Source organism: Sander vitreus, chromosome 8, assembly GCF_031162955.1.
Source record: "Sander vitreus isolate 19-12246 chromosome 8, sanVit1, whole genome shotgun sequence".
In the NCBI taxonomy this organism is placed as follows: Eukaryota; Metazoa; Chordata; class Actinopteri; order Perciformes; family Percidae; genus Sander; species Sander vitreus.
Window position 1 is genome coordinate 26,886,421 of NC_135862.1, and position 21,876 is coordinate 26,908,296.

The window sequence follows — 21,876 nt, forward strand, 5'->3', positions numbered from 1 at the left end:
TTAATGTAAGTACTTTTTAATTATTCTCTGTAAAGAATAAAACTTTCAGTGATTTTTTTATGTAATCTCTGTGTGTTTCTCCTCCCCTCTCTCAGTGGTGTGATTTTAAGGATTTGCTCCTCATTGCCTGAGCACCACCACTGTACTATGTGTCATGGTGAGATCTGTCTTCCTATTGGTGCTTTGGACCTTGTGTCACCCTTCCCCCAGTGTAGACTCGTGTGTGTGTGTGTGTGTGTGTGTGTGTGTGTGTGTGTGTGTGTGTGTGTGTGTGTGTGTGTGTGTGTGTGTGTGTGTGTGTCTCTCTCTCTCTCTCTCTCTCTCTCTCTCTCTCTCTCTCTCTTTCTCTCTCTCTCTCTCTCTCTCTCTCACACACACACACACACACACACACACACACACACACACACAGAGAGAGAGAGAGACACAGACAGAGAGAGAATTGAGACTTTGTGTGTGGACTCTGGTCTGTCAGGCTGTGTGAGGAGAAGAAACTCTGGCACATGTTCAAACTATGGACCTGAGCTTGGTGAGAATGAACTTTTCCTTCATTTACCTTTTTAATTATTCCACTCTTTTTAAAAAAAATCTTTTTAGGTGCCTGAAAGTTGCTATCATTCTTGCATAACTGCTGAATCTATTTTTTCTGCTCAACATTTATATTTCCATATTTTATGTTGACTAACTACTGTAGTGTAACTCATTGATAAACCATGTTAATATAGCAACATTAAAATGAACAAGGATTGGAAACTTTAATACAAAACTAGAACATGACTGTTAGTTTTGTGCACTGTATGTCTCCACAATATGTGATCTTTGTCTTGCAGACAATCCCAGTGGTGGCCGCTGTTTCTGTGGTGGTAGTGACTGTGCTGTACTTCCTCCTGGGAGGCTCTGCAGGACAGAAGAAGCTGCCTGTCACTCTACAGGATACCATGGTCAAATATTCCCTTCCCCTTATAGACAAACAGGTAGACTGCATAGAGACACAAACATTTAACCAAGAATCAGTACTTCTTATCCTTGCAGGCACTTTCAAACTTGATTATACAGTAACTTTATATTCACATACACCTGTTAGAACAATCATTCCATACAACCTTCATTTTGTTTGTTACCAGTGTACTAACCATCATGAACTAACGAAAAACACACTGTTCATCTAGTTTAAGGGTTGGTTCACCAACACACATTTTCTTACTTTCCTCCAGTGGTATCTAGCCATGCAAAACGTTTTGGATTTTTAATTTTTGAATCAAGCTTTTGAGGTATCAGTCTGAGACTTCTGGCTGGTGGAGGTGAATTGAGTTTGATTGTGAAGCTCACAGCATTGACACAAAAAAATAATTAGCATCTCTTTCCAGAAAATGTTAATCTGGATGATCCACAGAACACATTGTCATACATTTTCATTGTAACTACTTTCTGTCCCTTTGAAAACTAGAAACAGTACCACACCAGTACAACACCCCCAGACATCCTGTTTTGTGTCCCCCTCACTTCTCAAACCAAAGTCACACCCTCGGTTAAATATACTGTAAATATACTAAAGACCCACCTAGTCTCAAATTGAAGTCTCAGAACATTTATTTTGCAAGCTGTGAGGATATTGTACTATTTCTTTGTTTGTTTTTTCTAACCTGTATGTGTCTTTGTACAGGAAATCAGCCATGACACAAAGAAATTTCGGTTTGGCCTTTCATCTGCAACTCATATCCTTGGACTGCCAGTCGGTACTGAAACTGCCCTCTTTTTTTGTTTTCTCTTCTGTTCTCTCCTCAGATAAGATTCTTCACAACTATAAAGGTTTTCTGCCAATGATTTAAGATGTTTAAAAGCATATTGGTGAGAAGTAAGCTTTTACACATTCATATATGAGCAGCAGTTGCATTCTTTGTACCTCTTCTGAATCTCCAGCACTTCAGGCCTTACACGTGCTGAGTGTTGACTCGTCTTGATCTTTGATTCTTGAAATATGGCCATACATGATAACACAAGATCAGCAGGATCAGAGTCTTAATAAAAGATCTCTCAATAATGTAATACCTCTAAATGATTCAGATGCAGATGAATGAACTGCAACACATCAAATGATACTAGGTAAAATTGGGTAAAAGGTGAGATATGGAGCAATAAAAGGTAACGATTTCTAAATATAGCATATATGCTGGTGTATTAGTGATTTATTACAGTCCCAAATTGCAAGAAAATTGTAGAATAAACACGTGAAACAATCACTGGGGGGGTGAGAGAAGTAGTTAAAAGAGCTTACATACAGCTTATTTCCATCACAGTCCAAATACTTCTCTCATGCTCAGGGGTGGAATATAATTAAGTACATTTACTTAAGTATTAAGTAATTAGAGGTACTTGTACTTTTTGAGTATTTCTATCTTCTGCAACTTTATACTTCCACTCCACTACAAGTTAGAGGCAAATACTGTACTTTTAACTCAACTACATTTGTCTGACAGCTTTAGTTGCTTTTCAGATGACCATTTTTCATCCCCTTTCTGTCCAGTGAAAACCATGTATCTCCAGATGTGTTGATGTTGAATGTTTCTGATTAACTGAAGAATGAAGTGTTCCTTTATGTGTTGAGAAAATTCTCCTCCTTCTTAAGCTAAAAAAAAAGTCTCTTAGATCAGCTGGAAAATGCATCGTCACAAAGCTGAAAACGGCGGAATTTCTGACACCATGACTTTATAGAGCTAGGTGGTTCTCACAGGACAGGGACACTACAAACATATGATGATCTCATAAAATATGATGCATTTCTGTAGATTAAACTACCCAACAGTATATAAAGGAGTCAAAATGAGCACTACCTTAAACATAAGTAAACTGCAACATACACATGAAGCAGCAGTAATATGAATTCAGAAAGATGTAATAGCTAAACATTGAACGAACATTTTACTGCACAATGAATGAGTACTTTTGCTTTTAATACCTAAAGTAATCACACATGCACGCAGGATCCTGAAAGATCCTTCACTCATACTGTACTCTTCAGTGAAAATGAACCAGTGGGTGCAAAAGCAACCGCCTTAAGCTTTCATTTGTCCCCACATCGATAGCACTACTGAACAAACAACCAGTCCAGTCCTCATCACTATAATACTGTGCTGGCCTTAACCAATGTAACCTGTGTATGTTTACTCACCATGTGCAATTTCTTTTATTCACAATTTGCATTCTTTATTTGGGCAATTCCCGTACTATGCGCAACTTATTTTAGTATGGGGCACCTGCAATACTTTACTATATCAGGGCCTGTTCAATATCCTCTCAACTAGTGGATGATCTTTATTTTTATGTTTTTCTTGTCTTGTCTTGTACTGTCTGTTGATAACTAATGCATGTGTTTGTATGCAGCAGACACATTTCCGACAATAATGTTTATCTTATCTTATCTTAAAGAACATTTTGCTGATAATACTTACATACGTTTACTTAAGTAAGATTTTGAATGCAGGACATTTACTCGTAGTGGATTATTTTCACAATGTGGTATTAGTACTTCAACTTAAGTAACGGATCGGAATACTTTTTCCACCACTGCTCATGCTTCATTTTCCCCATCCTCTTATTCCCTCAAATCCACCACCTCACTCCCTGCTTGTCCTCCCCTCTGTCCTCTGCACCAGGTCAGCATGTGTACCTGTCAGCCAAGGTAAACGGCAGTCTGGTGGTCAGAGCCTACACTCCAGTATCCAGTGATGAGGACCAGGGATATGTCGACCTTGTGGTCAAGGTGCTGTTTTTAACATTACTGATATAGGGCACAGACGTCATGGTTGGCCTATAACTGCAGAGGTTTTTGTGTGGGTTATTTGGGTTGAAAGATTGAAGGTATTTAAGGAATTCCAAGACAAAACCAAGTGTCATGCTACAATAGGATAAATACCAGCTAAAGTTTTAAAGTTAGCGACTAGCTGGTGAACCTAAGGGTAGTGGTGGCCTAAAAGTTAAAAGAAGCGTGCTTGTGACCGGGAAGTCGTTGGTTCAATCCCCAGACCAACAGGGTAAAATCTGGGTGGGGAAAGTGAAAGAGCGGTGCTTGTCCCTCCCTCATTACCACCACTGAGGTGACCTTGAGCAAGGCCCTTGTTGTACTGGTCAGCTTCCAGGTATAAATGTGTGAATGCGACAGGTCGTTGTTGCAAATGAGAATTTGTTCTCAATTGACTTACCTGGATAAATAAAGGTACAATTTAAAACATAGTGGAGCATTTAGCAGCTAGAGAGACCAAAACAGAGCTAAAAGGAGAGTGAATAATGGATGGACTTACATTGGCTAGAACACGACTCCAAATGAATGTTGCTCCTTATCTGCACAATGTGTGAATAATCAATTGTTTGCTAACATGTTAGCAGTGACACCTTTATGAGTTGATAATAAGCCAACTTAATGTTCACAAAAGAATCAATACGTGGAGGTTTAAGCAAAATGTTTTAACAAAAGTTACCCACACTCAGGACCCTTACTATTGTCTTGTTAGCAGGACAAACTATTGGCTATGCTAACAATGCTAAGAGGTGATTTTTTTTTTTAATGCCCCGTAGAAGCAATGATGAGCCAAAAACAGTTAAAATTGGTTGTGTCCTTTTTTTGTAACTCAAGGTGTACTACAAGAACTGCCACCCCTCCTTCCCAGAGGGAGGGAAGATGTCTCAGTACCTGGACAACATGGCTATTGGAGATAGCATTGACTTCAGAGGACCCAATGGACTGCTCGTGTATCAGGGAAATGGTACGGCGTGTGTGCATAAAGAAAAGAAAGAAAGATAAAGAATAATGAAAACACTTCATTTTTGTTAAGCTGCTGCCACCAGCAGATGTCACTGTGGTACAATATAAGACTGTCAAAGCAACTTGGGCTGCAAAACACATAGGCCTACTAATGCTGAATCTTACTCTCTCCTGGTCAGGTCAGTTTTCCATCCGACCAGACAAGAAGTCAGGGCCGAAAGTTCGGAAGTTTAAGCAAGTTGGAATGATCGCTGGAGGAACAGGTGCACTAAGATTTCTATAAACTCTCAATCATTCTAATGTACATTAATTAACATATTTCACTGAACATCACAGGCTCAGCAGGCTGAAATCTCTTCTCTTCTTCTGAAATATTCTTCTTTTTGAGGGAGACATAAAGTGATTTCCTAAGTGTGCTAGAGATTGGCATGGGGTACTTTCCATAAAATCATCTCTCAATGCAAATCAAACCAGCTATTAGGCTAACTGAAATAAAACCATGCCAATCTCTAGGTATGATGAAGGGTATGTGATGATGTGGGGCTATTTTAATTCCAAAGGCCAAGGGAACTTTATCAGGATGCATAGTATCCTGGATCCATGAAATAATTGGCCTTTAAAAATCTGCCTGCCTCTATGGGAATTTAACATAAGGGTGTACTTACTTATGCCCCTTGTATTTTAAGGAAGAACATTTATTTATTTACGATACATTATTCATTCACAAAGAAAATTGGTGTCCTTAAAGATTGGATTTTTTTTCTAATTTTTTTAATTAAGGCATTAAGATCAATTTCCTAAAGATGATTTTTTTATTCCTCTTTTTAGTCAACTTTAGCATGGGTGTTCTAATTTGTTCACATGACTGTAAATTGGCGGAAGCTTATTGGACTGTAATGGCTGATTCATGGACATTCGCCCCGGGGTATTGGTCAGAATGTATTTGACAGGACCTCAGTATTCATTCACTGCACTTAAAGGCACAGTAATGAACACGTCACTTATCCACAATAGGGAACTTAGTTAGAGTAGATTTGTAAACCTGTGGTTCTGTAAACAGAACATGGATGCTTAAGTAAATGTAAAGTAAAAGTAAATGTAGTTTAACTTCCAAGACAATTTGAGGATATCACCTTTGCAGCCTCACTGTTGACAATATCATTTTATTGAAAATGTAGTACTTGTATACCTTCCCATAGTACCCTCAGTTAGACACAAAGCATCCTCTGAGACTAATTTCAATGACTTTTACCATCACAGGCATCACTCCTATGCTGCAGTTGATCCGCAGCATCACAGCAGACCCCACTGATAGCACCAAGTGCTCCCTCATATTTGCCAACCAGGTCCGCTATGTGTGGTATATTGTTTTGGGAAATCTTTCCTTCTGTCTCATTGTTTAAAAGTATTACTGTTCATAAATGGAAAATACTCAAAAATAAAATCTCTTTTACTTACTCCCTCTCAGACTGAGAAAGACATCCTTCTGAGGGAGGAGCTGGAAGAGGTAAAGAAGAACCACCCTGATAAAGTGAAGCTGTGGTTCACACTGGACAAACCTCCGATGGGTAAGGCAGCATTTCTTGTGGTCGGTCTGGCTGGTGGGGCCCTACTCAATATAAGCTGTCCTGTGTTTTAAAAGTGCACTCTGAAGCATTTTAACAACCAGAACAGGTGCTGTTCTTTAAACAGATATTGTTCTTATGACCTCTGACCAAAGAAGCAACAGTTATGTGTAATGTGGTCCTAATTTAAAAACAACTAGCACTGCATATATTAACATGAGACATATGCTTAAAAGCTGCACTCATCAATATTTTTAGGCTAACAGCTGATCAAATGACAATGTATAATGTGAAAGGGGTCGCCTGATGGGTCGCACAGAAAATGATCACCCAGTTCTCCTCGGCTGTGAAGAACTTTTACCATATTTCAGTTAATTGTTTTGATTTTACGGCCCGGTTTTAGTTCAGTCCCACTGCTCTCATTGATCTCATTCCAGCAGCAGAAATGTAATAAACCCACTGCACACTACCTGCCCAGCACCAAACGACAGACAGACAAAGTTGGCAACTAGCTGGTGAACATAGTGGAGCATTTAGCAGCTAAAGAGCAAGGATATGTTTCTCAAGAGTAGGTGGAGACAAAACTATGGCTAAAAGGAGAGTAAATATTGGACTTACACTTATCAGGTTGCCAAAAACATGACTTTAAATAGAAATATCATATTAAAAGGGAGCAAAACATGACATAGTGAGACACTTAACTTATGCTTGCTTCCCATAATGTGGGAACTGGTGGAAACATTTCCATGACTAATTTTATCATGTTGCCATAAAGGACATACAGTACATATATTAGTGCAGTGCCAGGCTATATGAATCTGAATAAATAAGCCTCGAAGCCTGGCTCTTTAATTTCACTTCGGGATATTCAGAGTGGGAAGCCAAACAAAGGTTCCTCAGCTGGAGAAAATCCCCACAGGCTGAGGAAGAAGATAGTTCCAACAAGGTGTTACAGTGGCTTAGCAAACGCTCATGTCTTCCTTTGCATAATTCTTTGAGGAAGCAGAAATTATTAATGAGCATAATGTTGTTACGTAATCTCTGTTGTGAGGGCCTTGAATGCAACTCATATTCTGTCTCGTCTTTCATTAGTTCCACACAGAATAGAAACACATCGGTCCTTGATCATTATTCATTCAAAACAGGTGTTGCTTTTTGTTAGCGGTGTCATTATTTGGTTGCCTTAAGGGGAGAGATGACTATCTGTGGATGAAAGCACAAGTTCAACAAACCTTGTCATGTTTCTTGTTGATAATAGCATCAGTGACCAACAGCTGAAATCTTCTCGTGGAGAAAACAAAAACTAAGCAGATCATTTTAGTACACATTTTTCGTCTTCTCCGGTGAATAAGCCATATTATAAACCACATTATGCCAGCACAGAAGAGGGATGAAGACCAAACAACTGTGTCAAAAAGTGAACTTTTTTAGCAAAAATATGTTTTCATTCTGAATTTTGTCAGCTAAAAAAAAAAAAAGATTGAGCTGCAAGTTGTTAAACATCTCTCTAAAGTTGAAGGTTGATCTTGCTTTCTCTCGCTTGCCTTTTCCTCAAGATTGGAGCTACAGCTCAGGGTTTGTGACCGATGACATGATCAAGGACCACCTTCCTGCTCCATCTACTGATGTCCTTGTTGTCCTCTGCGGTCCTCCACCGATGATCCAGAAAGCCAGTCTGCCAAATCTGGATAAGCTGGGACACAGAACAGAAAACATTTTTGCATACTAGTGTTTTGATTGACTACAAAATGTCTTTATTCCCTGTAATCATCCAATCATTAAACCAAAAATCACTGTATGAACACCGTTAATGGCCTAATACTATCATGCTTTTCATTTAGGCATGTGTGGTTTTGATGGCAGTGATCCCAGTACAACTGCAAACCTGTACCATAAAGTTGGTACACAATTGGCATCAAAATTAACCATCATTGGACCAACCAGTATCATCACTATGAACATTTCTATGGACTCAGGTGTCTTCTTTTATATCCAGTATTTCATTAAACTTCTGATCTGTGGGAACCTGGGTAGCGCACCTGGTAGAGTGTTAGCCCATATACATAGACTTTGTCCTCAATGCAGAGGCTACAGGTTCAATTCCCACCTGCAGCCCTTTGCTGCATGTCATTCCCCCTCTCTTTGCCCTTTTAGGTCTAAGCTGTCCACTCACAAATAAAGGCCTAAAATGCCAAAAGAAAGATCTTTCAAAAAAAACCTTCCTGTTCTGTGACTACCTTTTGTACAATCAACAGTCACTTTTAACCCTCTGAGGAGAAAACATGCACTGGCAAGTCCAAGCGATGTTTGACAACACTTGTATTCAAAAAGCAGTATTACAAAATTTCATTTCAGACATTTATTTACTAATTTTATTATTACACTTCTTTGTGAACATAAAATCTTTGGTAAACTAATTTAAAGCACCGAAACAATTAGTACAACACATCATAAGTTAAGGTTTTTTTTAAAAGAGATTTGAGGAATTTGAAAAAGCAAACATCATTGTTTCAGCTTTAGCGCCAAATTATCTCTTTGCACATTGCTCTGGAAAAAATGTGTGCACAACTTTAAGGAAAGCTGAGTTTGTTTTTAACATTTTGATATGAAACACATGGGGATCAGTTATATGCAAATACCTTAAAAAGGTGAAATTTAAGAAGATGCCAAGTTTTCACATACAAGGAATATTTCCTTGGTGTGCATAACAAAAAACATAGTAAGAGAAAATGAAAAATAAAAAGCAAGTAGCCTACTGCAAAAGTCAGGAAACCTAAATATAGAATAGAAAAATCTACAATACAAATATGAACACATACTATAGAAATATCTAGCCTACAATATATCTGTTTTAAAAAAAGCTGTACAGGTTTGTGCAGGAATGTGCAAAAATATTGAACAGGTAATGCAAAGGTTTGCAGTATGAAGTATAAAGAATATGTGCAAAATACAGCAGTAGTAGTCCAAACGATGTCCGTTAACATAGCACAGAGACAGATTTGGAGGCTTTACGTTAATATAAACACATTATTTAATTTATTGTAAGTTATTTATTCAAAAATCTCCCATCAGACCATTATTGCATTACATTACATTTATTTAGCTGACACTCATTCACAGCGATTTACAACAAATATATTTCATTTCATATGGATACAACCCAAAAATAGCAAAGGTCATGCAATTACATCCAAACAAACTACAGCAATGGACTACAATAGTAGTTAAGGATTAAACGTATATAATTCATACTAATAATTACGTATAATATAACACAGACTGAATACAGTCATTCGTTCTTAAATAGGGCTATTGCTATTCGCAACCGATTTTGTCCGACATCCATGAAGGCACCACCGGAAAATGGGCGTGTTTCTCTTCACTAACATGTCGGCATAGGAGAGGAGTTTTTATCAAAACTTTACAGTCAATATTTAATCAATTCAGACGTCCAGCAGTTAGCAATTGGAGGAATATGGTGTGTACGCGTAGCGTTGACTTAGTTAAGCCTTTTGATAAAGGTGTATTATGTAGGTTTATAGTTTTAGTGGTATTAATCAGCATAAACTTTCGGGTTTCTGACTGTGAAGGAATCAGTTCAGAGAGATGTCTCATCTGGGGTCCAGGGCTGAACCCCGACACAGTTTTACCAGTCCGCTACTTCTTTATTCACGCAGTCAATTCAAACGGAGAAAACCTGACTTTATCTCCAGGTAAACCGACCACAAACGTTGTATGTGCTAAAAGTGTCATATTTTAAACATAGGATCACTGGAACGGTTGCAGCCAAATGGCTAGCTAAGCTAGCTAACGACTAACGTTAAACCCCAAACTGATTTGGCAACAACATATGGTTTGTACATAATCAACAAATGTAGACTAGCTACATTCAACACTGGTTTGTTCGTCTTATTATCGGCGATAACTGATTAGTAAACACACTATAGTTTAATAATCATATTCATAACTAATGTTACTTAGCCTTGAAATCCGTTCTAGTGCTCTTTTGAATCATCCTCGGTGTCCCATAACCCTAGAAAAAGTATTTTCGAGAGGTGACTTTGGTCAACTAACAACAAATGGCCATGTATCAGGGCAAGGCAGGTGCCTTTGTGCAAACATTATGGAAGCTATGGATTAATTAACACTTAATTAATGAAATTAAGTATATATTTCACTGTATTTGTCTTTATATGTGTTGTTTAGGTAAAGACACATTTAAAGTGAAGATAAGTCCGCTAGACAAACAGGAGCACATTCGTATCCACGTCCCTCCACCTCTGGACAGGGGAGACGGGTCTTTTCTGGTAAGGTACCGGCTCTATGGCACTGTGCTGAAGGGACTGGAAGTTGAAGTCCTCCACCAAGATGCTGCTGTTGCCAAGTCACCTTACATCATCCAAGGTTTGTGTTGTGTTATGCATTATTTAAACACTGACATGGGTTCATGTCAAGTATTTTTTATTTGTATTGTCCATAATCACAAAAGGGCTTTTTAATCTGTACAGCACACAACACCCTCTGTCCTTTGTCCCTCAATCCCCCCAAAAAGCTCTTTAACAGGAGGAAAAAGTTAGAAACCTCAGAAAGGATCCCTCTTCCAGGACGGACAGACATGCACCACACACTAAAGAGCTGTGTTGCAAAAGAAAACCCATGTTTTATCACCAGTATGACAAATATATGCACGATGAGAAAAAAACAAAGCCTCACTGAGTTTGTCACGGTCATTTTTATGCAAATGAAATTGTTATTATATATTATAATATTGTGGCCAATTTGCAATTCACTTCACATCACAATCCCCTCAAAAAAGCACACCAGATGCTCTGAAATGTGGAGAAATTGTGCAACATGAGTCCATCCTGTCTCAAAAAGGCTAGACTGGCTGTTCCATAACAATAGCTTAACACCAACTCCTTAATACTATACGTATAGATCAATAAAATGCATCATTAATTCTGAGGGTGCCAACAGTAAAATGTGATGCAGAAGAGATAGAACAAATGCCACCTTGCTTTGACATGCTCTGGCTCCTTTGTCTAACCCTATGTGTCTCAATGTTTAACGCTCAGGTCCAGTCTATCATGAATACTGCGACTGTCCAGAACCCAATGCTTCCGTTTGGCAGAGCATCATGCAGTGTCCCGCTGAGGAGCCTCAAATTCTGGCAGACTTTAAAGCTTTTCCAACAATCGACCTGCAGCGTCTCCGACAGGAAGCGCCTCCCAGATTCGCCAACCGGGGAGGTCTCATTCACTACGCCATCATCAACAACAAGTTGTACCGCCGCACTCTTGGAAAATACACCGACTTTAAGATGTTCTCGGATGAAATGCTGCTGTCTCTAACAAGAAAGGTAAGGTTGTGTGTGAGTTCTAGGGATGTTAAAGGATCATAATGGTGTCTTTGCATGTTTTGGCACATTTACTACATAGTTTCTAGAGATGTTCCAATACCATTTTCTCCTTCCAGATATCCATTCCGATATATAAACTTGCGTATCAAGCGATACTGAGTAAAGATCTGATACCAGTGCGTTAAAAAAAATGAAATCGTTTTCTTTTTTAATCAACTGTATACTACTAGCCCTGTGTAGATGTAATATGATTGCTATCTTTGTTGTATGGCCTAGCTTAGGTTAAACCCTTTGTAAAACAGGAACAAATACAGAGAATGAATGCCATCATCTAGTTTGACAGTCAGTCATAACAGAAAAAGAAATATAAATAAATCTAAGAATACATAGCAATTCCATTATACTACTAATAATACTACTCAAGTGCAGCTCAATTTACAAGTTTGCAAACGACTGTTATATCCAGGGGAAACTACTTTAAAGTAGATATTGTTTGGGGCTAAATTAAGTATTATCGGATTGGAGCAAAGACTCTCGTACTCCCCGATACCAGCATTTTAGGCATTTCCGATACTGGTATCGGTATAGGAACAACTCTAGTAATTTCTTAATGTAACTGTTAAGAGACTGCATGTTGCATCATGTGGTTGGTGATTTCAATATCTGTTTTTTTTTTTTTTTTTTAATTTGCTGATGAAGGTAAGGGTGCCTGATGTGGAGTTTTACTTAAATGTTGGCGACTGGCCATTAGAGACTAGGAGGGCTGATGCTGTTCCAGTCTTGTCATGGTGTGGCTCTACAGACACACGGGACATTGTCCTCCCCACTTACGAGGTCACACACTCCACCCTGGAGACCATGAGAGGTGTCACCAATGACCTGCTGTCTGTCCAGGGAAACACAGGTAACACAAACACACTTTTATTTTTATTAGGGAGCTGAGATCTGCGGCGGGGTCTCTCTTGCAATTTGTAGGCCTTCCAGAAGCTGTGTAATCCAATGTCTTTTCGGAGCATTTTTTTATTTATTTTTTTTACAATAAATACACAATGATGAAATCATCTATCATATTACACAAAACGATATACCATCACTGTGGCGCCTTAATTGTTTTTTTTTGCCTGGAAGATGAAAGCTTACCTGTTCCAAAAAGTGCTCCTGTAAGATTGTAGGCTTTTCAGAAGCTTTGTAATCAAGTCTGGAACGGCTATGTCTTTTCAGAACCTTTGTTCACTAAATTCAAAATAATATATCAAAAACTAAACCGTTATCTGTCTATTTTTCGGCATGAAAACGTCTTGATTTGTTGTCTGTCACCATCATGTTGGCAGATAGTCTATGGATGTAACCATGGATTTCAATCAAAAAAGTTCCACCTTAAATTTAAATTCAAATGAATAAATCAATAATTCTGATGATGTTCTTTGTGTGGTTTAAATACTTATGAATTTAATATTGTACACACATTCTGTTTCTCTCACAGCATTTGTAGTCATCAATTGTGTATGTGGATTCTAACCACATGCATTTTAATCAGAATAGTGTGAGAAAAAATTGGAAAGTTATTTGAATTTGAACTAATGTGTCAGGCTTTATGTGTCCTTAAAGTCCTACTTTTATACACTATTGTTAGTTCAATATTCCCTATTATATGTCTAATTGTTTATTAAAATTGATGCTTTTAAATTATATTAATTAGAGCTCTTTGGACCTCATATCTTCACATTTTCTGCCTTTTGGGGATAACATTTGGATCGCCTTCTCCAGGGCCTCCATGGATTAACAAAACAGATAAAGCGTTTTTCCGTGGCCGGGACAGTCGAGAGGAGCGTCTTCACCTGGTCTCTCTGTCCAAGAAAAACCCAGAGATGCTGGATGCAGGCATCACAGGATGGTTCTTCTTCAGAGACAGGGAGAAACATGTCGGCAAAGCACCACTTGTTGGATTCTTTGACTTCTTTAAGGTAAGGAAAAATAAATAAATAAATGAATATCTTATTCTAATCACTTTTATCCTGTAACTTAAAGCTGCAATGTGCAACTATTCTCATTGAGGCAGGTTCGTTGCCCTTCATTTTATGTAACTGTATTATTATTACTTTTGTCTGTTTTTTATGTAATTTCAAGCAGCCTCACCTTGACACAATTAGGGTAACTTAGAGTTTGTACAACGTGGACCCTATTTTCCTAAGTTTTTGTGTCTGAGGGACTGATGGGAACAACAATCTTTGAAATCGGTCCAGTATTATGCAAGACCGCGACAGTCGACAGCGGTGAAACAAGCTACAATGTTTTGCTCCAATTGCGCACCTTCAATTTACGTCCACAAAAAGTGCTTGTTTTATTACTGACATATTCAGATTATTGTTCTAAGTGTCTGACAACATTATGGAAAGGATCCCTACAAAGGTTGAACTTTTTGTAAACATGAAACTGTTAAAAATCATGTACCCACCAGACTCCATTTAAATACGAAGTCATTTTATCATTATAAAATACACTTCAAAGTTGACAGAAACAAAAATAAAAAGCTATATAGGTTCGTCTTTCCACAGTTCTAACAATCACTACTCTGGTTTGGTCAAAAATATACACGCTAAAAGTATTTATGTGGAATCTGGTGGGTTTGGCAATGGTGATTTCGGAGCTGCTGACAGTTTCAACGTTCTCACTCAATACTAAACCAATTTCAAAGATTTTTGTTCACATTAGTCACTTAGACGCCAATGCATGGGAAAATGAAATTACCCTTTAAATAAATACACTCAATCAAAGAAACACTTGATAATAAAAATAGTTTTACGCTTCCTCCTCTTTTAGTACAAGTACCAGGTGAACGTGGATGGAACAGTGGCAGCGTATCGGTTTCCTTACTTGATGCTCGGGAACAGTCTGGTCCTGAAGCAGGACTCACAATATTATGAATATTTCTACAGCCAACTTAAAGCAGGCACTCACTACATTCCCGTGAGGAGAAACCTGTCGGACCTTTTGGAGAAAATCAAATGGGCCAAAGAGAACGACGCTGAAGCACATAAGATTGCTAGAGCAGGTCAGACAGTGGTCAGAGAGCTGCTGCAGCCCAGCAGACTGTACTGTTACTACTACAGAGTGATGCACATGTACTCAGAGCGGCAGACAGGACAGCCAACACAGCATGCAGACATGGAGCTGGTACCTCAGCCGGACGACCACACTGCCGTGTGTACATGTGAGGGTAAAATCCACAAAGAAACCAATATGAAAGATGAACTATGATGCAATTGATGTTTAGTCTTTAATTAGTTTTTTTTTCTCTGAAACATTCCTGTCATATAAAGAGTAAATGTAATTGAATGTTCCTGATCCTCACAAACTTTTTTGGATTTTCACAGTTTTAAATTAAACATTACAATTATAATGTTTGCCTTTATGTTGGATAGTAAAGGCAGTTTTAGGAATAATTTCAAATAAAAATTCTGTCCTCAGCCATTTCAAGTCAAAACTGCAGGACAATGCCACTCTTAGTTTTTAATACTGTTGTGTTGTTTTTTTGTATCTTTTGTAAAGCTCTGGTTAGTAATGCAAGAAACTGTGGATAAAATTACTGTATTTTTTTTTTTTATACCTTTGCATTGGATATTTGTATTCATTATTATCTTAAAATAAATACATCTTAGATAAATTGTAGTTTTCTGTAAAGTCCGTATTAAAGATCATAAACATTCAGTTCTATTTGTACACCCTGAGACAGATTGTTGCACTCATCGCCCAATCTCGAGGTTGCAATCACACACTAAAACACAAGCCCACCATAGATTAAGGTACTTCACAGTCACCCACAGCTTTGTGCAGTCTGCTCCTTGCCGCTGCCCGGCCTCTAATGGCCACAACACCTGTTTCTGCTGTCAGCGCCCATTCTCTGCTTCCCATTCCGAAACTCACTGGCTCCTCGGCCCTTTTCCAAATGTGTGAAAATGGCACTAAACCCCTCTTAGGGAGAAGGGTGTGAGAATCCTGACATACACGGCTCTGGTCATTTAATGGGCCAGGCAGCTGGGTTTTGCTATTAAGTACATAAAGAGCCGTGTGGGGGTGTGACTAGGGTGCGTTCCCCATTTCATCTAGGTTTCCAGTAGCCCTCTAACTACCAGCCCAGCTGGCCCGTTCTGTTCCCGTTGCTAAGTTTAATACAGTACGTAACCCTTGTAAAGTAATGTCATAAAGTGAGCTGTAACTAGTGTAAGCATGTGAGGCCAGCAATGTCTTTCTGTTAATCAGATTCAATGTCAATCTGTCAGTGGTCAGAGAGTAACCTACCCTTCAGTATAGTCTTTATATGTCCCTGTGTTGTGATTATCGGATCAGCACGGCTTTGCTTGCTCGTGTGTCCACCTCTATTTTTTTTTATTATTTATTAGCTTTGTTTACCGTTAGGGCAAGCTGATAGTGAACTTTAGAGGGTCTTCTGGAACACAACATCAAAGGTTGTTTTTTTTGCGCTTGCAGACCGTACATTTTAAACAGCTGGAATGTCATTTTGTATGGAAGCCCATATGCTTTTTTTGCTTTTCCCCTTTCCTGTATTGGGTTATATATCTTTTTTGTGCATGTTATAGGTTAACAAAGTGAAAAAGCCCAAAGTCCACCCAAAGGGACTTACCATCTCCAACAGATAACACTGTTCACAAACTGCTCCAAACAGCTCTATTGTAGTCCAGCCTTTACTTCCGTGACAAACGTGCATCACTTTGTAACACGTTATAATGCTCGCCTAGCTGCTAGCATGGCACGACCTCATGCTCTGCAACGGACTGGCTAGCAGTGCTTACCTAGCCACTGCGCATGTGCAACTCCCAACAAAGATGGGAAGTGTGATGCCTCACTCTGTAGCTAAAACAGAGAGCTCAACACACAGGGTGAAAAGAGGAGCTGCAGCAATGTGCAGTACAGCAAATATATGGTGTTTTCGGAGCATAATATGAGCACTTTAATTAAAATGATGACGTGAAAATGAAAATCCACAATAATTTTTCACATTTGTATGTTTTTTTGTGCGAAAAATCGATTGCATTTACAATGTTAGGGACAACAGCCATGGCACAATAATTTCTGTGGCTAAAACACAACCATTTCAATCCCAATCAAACGTTCCTGAACAAAATAAGCCACTGCCCAAAGGGGTTCATTTTAGCACTAATCAAGTTCAGCCTCTCAGGGGCTGCTATGTCAGTCGGGACACCTTTGTATACACCTTTTAAGATGTGCTGCTAGAGCTGGGCGATATATCGATATTATATCGATATCGTGATACGAGACTAGATATCGTCTTAGATTTTAGATTTGGATATCGTAATATGACATAAGTGCTGTCTTTTCCTGGTTTTAAAGGCTGCATTACAGTAAAGTTACGTCATTTTCTGAACTTACCAGACTGTAACTGTTCTATTATTTTCCTTTACCCACTTAGTCATTATATCCACATTAATGATCATTATTTATCAAAAATATCATTGTGTAAATATTTTGTGAAAGCACCGATAGTCAACACTGCAATATCGTTGCGGTATCGATATCGAGGTATTTGGTCAAAAATATCACAGGGCTCTCAAGTGTCACGCATTGAGCGTGACAGTCACTCATTTCGGTCTTTTGTCACGCACTCCCGCCACACATTGTATTTCTCACGCGGAAAAACTATTTTATAATATATTTAATATGCCGCAGCGCCCAAAATTTCTCTGGCGCGCCGCTCTCACTATCGAACCGGCAGGAATCAAATATAGTGACTATTATAACTTTATTTTTCTCAAAATATCACGACTGCTCCAAATCTCAGAGAACACAGATATATTTTGAGTGTGCACAAAGTTTTGAACATGAGCAGAAATCTTGCTCAAACTTAACAATATTACAGTACAGGGGTTTATTAATAAATTAAAATGAATTAATGTATGTATGATTAATGTATCATTGAGGTGAATAATTGTCATATGCACATTTAAGGAGGTTACTTCCTCAACAAAAGATGCAAAAGAGAAGGTAAGAGTAAATGATGCTATGATATGAATAAATAGTTGAAAGCAATACAGAATGCCTGAGAGCCGTATTGCAGTATTTTCCATTATGTTTTTATATTTGGATTGTAATCTATGTTTTCCTTTACATAAAGATATTTCCAGCATACATTGATTCAGAAAAAGGTAGAAATAGGTGCATACAAATTCACCAGAATGCAGGAAATTAAGTGTTTAATGTTTCTGGGGGAGGACCCCCAGACCCCCCCACATCATTAGTCACCATGCGGAAATGGAATAAATACTTTGTATTTGGTTGAATTGTCAGTGCCATGTGTCAAATATTTTCTTCTGCAAGTCTGAGCAATTATTAATAACAACAAAAACACTAATAATAAGAAACACCCCCATTCCCGCGATCCGTCCAACCCGCCCCCCCTCTTTGACCCCCTGACAGGGTGGGGGATAACAGGTGGGGGGTAGAATGTCACTCTTGCCTATCTTCAAAACTTGAGAGCCCTGCTATCGTGATATGTGATTTTCTCCATATCGCCCAGCCCTATATGCTGATTTGTTGGTTGAAATGATTACCTACAGGCAGCACACAGTTTATTAAAGTAGGGCCTTTGCATTTTGTGTTTCTCTACATCCACATGCTGAGGCATTACAAGCTAATGCTTGATAATAAACTTAGCTTGATAATAGCTAGCTAGGTTTAGCTTACTACTGGTTGCTCACTAACATTACTTTACAACGTTAGGGACAACAGCGATGGCAGAATAATTTCTGTGGCTAAAACACAACCATTTAAATCCCTTATCAACCTAACTTTCCTGAACAAAATTAGCCACTGCCCAAAGGGGTTTCGTTTTAGCACTTAGCAGTTAGGGGCTGCTATGTCAGTCGAGACACACCTTTTAAGATGTGCTTTGTTGGTTGAAATGATTACCTACAGCACACTACTATAATGTAAAGGCATAATACAAAACAATACAAAACCAGGCTGAATCATATGCCATGTCATTTCTCCGACGCTCCATTGTTCCGACCTCTCAATAACCTGAAAAATTCCCTTTGGTCCTACAGCCCACTCACCCTAACCTTAACCACTCAAGGTCAAATGTCTAACCCCAACCAATCGAGCTATTTCGTAGGGCGGGTCTTGGCGTGGCCATAGTGGGATTCGTAATTTCGCCACCAGCGGGACGTCGGACTAATGGGCTGTAGGACCAAAGGGAATTTTTCAGGTTATTGAGAGAACAATGGAGCGTCGGAGAAATGGTCAGTCACCGCTGAATCAGTGGATGTTGAACATCAGGAGAAAGAAGTGTAATCCCTCTTTACTTTTCAGTGAGCACTTTGAAGAGGTGTAGCTCATCACAGGTAAACATTTTAATTCTGAGGTCTATCCTAGAAAAGACTTAGGTTGCCGCTTGCTAAAGACACATTTTTTACTTTATGTCTCCACAATAATGTATTTACTTATGGTAAAAAAAGGTGGGTGCACTGCCTACATCATGGCCTTCACTCAAAGCAGCACAGCATAATTTCTTATACTACATTAGTATTATGTACAGACAAACTGCTCTTTGTTCATTTGGCTTAATATCTTGTATGCAGCTACTTTTTGTTTCACAACGTTGTTAGCTTGATAGACACATCTTTTTAGGTTAACCAGCTATTTCTTTCCAATGTGTATTTTACAGCCCTCTTAGAAACCTTTGATCTTGCACGTGGAAAACATTTTTAGCTTTGCAAATTCTTTATAAAAAGAAAAAAAAGAAGAACAGAGATACATGTTGAGATGTGTATTTTTTAAATGATATATACTATGTGACAATAATAAAAGAGATTTACAATTTTTTTTTTCATCCAATAATGTGTTAAACATCAAAAAGTTTGATTTATTTCACAAATAATGATACATGACGAAAAGAAATATTTTAATTGTGTACCTTTTTTGACCCCACTGTTTACTAATATAACAGCATTTAAACAATATTATATTAGATAAGAAAACATAAAGGAGAATTTTTTTTTCTAAAACTCTCCATGTTATTAATATCTTCATCATTTGAGAATGCCATTGTGTTAGTGTCTCACACTGCATTAGCATCTGCCTAGCTTTCCAGTTACCAGTTATCCAGTAAACTTAAACACTATGTACAACAACTAGGATATATTGAAAACCAGTACTGTCTCTTAAAGGCCTTGTACATTATCAAACTCAACATCTTAGTAGGTCTGGAGGTTGTTTTTTCAAGCGATACATCAATAGCTCCCACATTTCTACCACATAAAATGTATTACAGTATCATCTTATTAGCCATTATATATTACGAGTTCCTTTGGTTTAGCTGAATTTAATCATGAGAGTCAGAGGGTCTCCCTCTTTCTTAGTGACAATGGCCTGCATCATTCCTTGAGGTGTATGGAGATACCTTGAACCTTTGAAGAAGTTCTCAATAAAAGCTCTGTCAATCTTGTCGCACTTCCCGATGGCAGCCTCAAAGTTGTTGCTGAGTACGCCATAGATATTCTCCCTGTCGCTTTTCCTCCCCAAGAACAAGAAGAGGGTGTAGCAGTCCTTGCCGATGGATGTACAGAAGTCCACTATCCTCTCGTACATTGTCTTGTTGCTGGACTCCTTCTGGGCAATCTGGACAGTCTCGCTGAAGGCCTCCGGGGGGATGCCGTTCTCCTCGATGTCCTCCCTGTCAGGCAGGTGTAGGACCTGCACAGCAATCTGGATCTGAGGGTTCTTGGTGGGCTTCTCCAGCACGGCCCAGACCCAATCAGCCCCCAGGAGGATGCGCTGCTCAGGCGTCATGGCCGTGCAGTTGAAGGCGTCTGTCAAATTGAGGCTGACGCTCTGAGAGATGTAGGTCATCAGGAAGACCTGTTGGACGACAATATGTTTTAAAGAACACTTAAAATAAGTTTTCTGAAATTCTAAAGGGTTGCTGTCTTCAGTTTTTTGGAAGTATAAAGTTTCTTACCTGAGTGAGCACCTCAGGGCTTGGGTGGAATTTGTCCTCTGGGTCTTTGAAGAGGAGGTATTCTTGAGTTCTGGATGACGCGGCAGAGATGCAATCATTGAATAGAGGTATGAAATCGTTGGGTTTGGAGCCTGGGGGCTTCCTTAGTGTGGAGAAGATGCTCGGTCGAATGGACATGTTCTGATCGTCGGAGGGACTGCTGGCGAAGCCACGCTTAAAAGAGGAGAAGAAATTGGAGTTCTGGAAGAGGTTAGAATTGGGTTTGCTGGTGGTCTGGCCCATGGTGGACTGATGATGGAGGGCGGAAAATCAGAGGGTGGTCTCCCTGATACACTGGAAAGAACATTTGTACCATTAGAGTATAGAGTGTAATCTGAAATGAAGATATGGTTGGTAAAAAGGTCTAGTATTTTGATAGTTGTGTTCTTGAGGTACATTAGAAAAACCTTATCTGTACTAATGCTGTGCCTCCATATGGAACCATTGCTACTGTCTAGTCTTTCATTTAACTAGGAATAAATGTTTTTTGTCGATGTTGCACATTAATGATATACCACTTTTCTATCCACCTATACAATGCACTACAGCAGGAATAACATGGTCTGATATCTACAAAAAAAGGACTTTACAAATAATTACAGATACTCACCAGGATGGGTCTGGAAGTTTCTGTAGTTCCAAGTACACTACCTGCCCTCCACTCCTGGCCCCTTTCCTGCTGAGATACACAGTGTGTGTATGGTGCTGTATGTGAAGCTCAGTCTTTAGTCTCCCAACATGTACAGAACTTTTAGTGGAATAAAGAGGATTCTATCCCAGGTTTCGAGTGGGAGTTCCTGCCAACAGCGTTCGCATGGGTGTGGTGTTTGTAACTTGTCAAATTTTAGGTAAGCCAACAAAACACTCATCTTACCAGTTAACTGCGGTAAGCCTGAAGGGTTTGATGAGTAAACATGCTTAACACTCTCTTTTCAGAAAGAAGTGCAAATGAGAGACATGTAGTTTGGCCGAGGATGGGAGGGGAGTCTCACTTCAAATTCATAAATGGGGGTGGGAGTGTGGTTGGATGGTTAGAAGAGACATAAGGGTCACATCTGACATTTACTGTTCTTGTTGAAATTCCAGTTTTGACTTCATCTTTTTGTAAAGTAGTCCAGTTGTAGGATATGTCATTGACTTTACTGTAGCAGTGTATTAA

General features: G+C 38.9%; 3 protein-coding genes across 4 annotated transcripts; 2 read left to right on the top strand and 1 right to left on the bottom strand.

The window, feature by feature from the left end:
• Positions 1 to 224: 224 nt before the first annotated feature.
• cyb5r2 (cytochrome b5 reductase 2) lies at positions 225 to 8,525 on the top strand. The gene is made up of 9 exons (XM_078256149.1): positions 225 to 529; positions 831 to 974; positions 1,664 to 1,736; positions 3,654 to 3,760; positions 4,631 to 4,760; positions 4,939 to 5,022; positions 6,020 to 6,105; positions 6,228 to 6,327; positions 7,881 to 8,525. Exons 1-9 carry the CDS (start codon positions 515 to 517, stop codon positions 8,051 to 8,053), a joined length of 912 nt encoding a protein of 303 aa, XP_078112275.1. The 5' UTR covers positions 225 to 514; the 3' UTR covers positions 8,054 to 8,525.
• A 1,169-nt stretch (positions 8,526 to 9,694) lies between these two features.
• poglut3 (protein O-glucosyltransferase 3) lies at positions 9,695 to 15,391 on the top strand. The gene is made up of 6 exons (XM_078257706.1): positions 9,695 to 10,037; positions 10,531 to 10,728; positions 11,400 to 11,683; positions 12,383 to 12,587; positions 13,451 to 13,647; positions 14,504 to 15,391. Exons 1-6 carry the CDS (start codon positions 9,800 to 9,802, stop codon positions 14,939 to 14,941), a joined length of 1,560 nt encoding a protein of 519 aa, XP_078113832.1. The 5' UTR covers positions 9,695 to 9,799; the 3' UTR covers positions 14,942 to 15,391.
• Positions 15,392 to 19,467: 4,076 nt separating this feature from the next.
• On the bottom strand, positions 19,468 to 21,863 carry rep15 (RAB15 effector protein). Of its 2 annotated transcripts, XM_078257707.1 has the most exons (3): positions 21,328 to 21,863; positions 20,679 to 21,011; positions 19,468 to 20,578 (listed from the first exon to the last, which is right to left on the bottom strand). In XM_078257707.1, the coding sequence occupies exons 2-3, from the start codon at positions 20,958 to 20,960 to the stop codon at positions 20,033 to 20,035; spliced, it is 828 nt and encodes a 275-aa protein (XP_078113833.1). In that variant the 5' UTR covers positions 20,961 to 21,011; positions 21,328 to 21,863; the 3' UTR covers positions 19,468 to 20,032. The 2 variants fall into 2 exon arrangements, with proteins under 2 accessions (XP_078113833.1, XP_078113834.1); XM_078257708.1 differs by having other exon boundaries at positions 20,679 to 21,863.
• Positions 21,864 to 21,876: the final 13 nt, after the last annotated feature.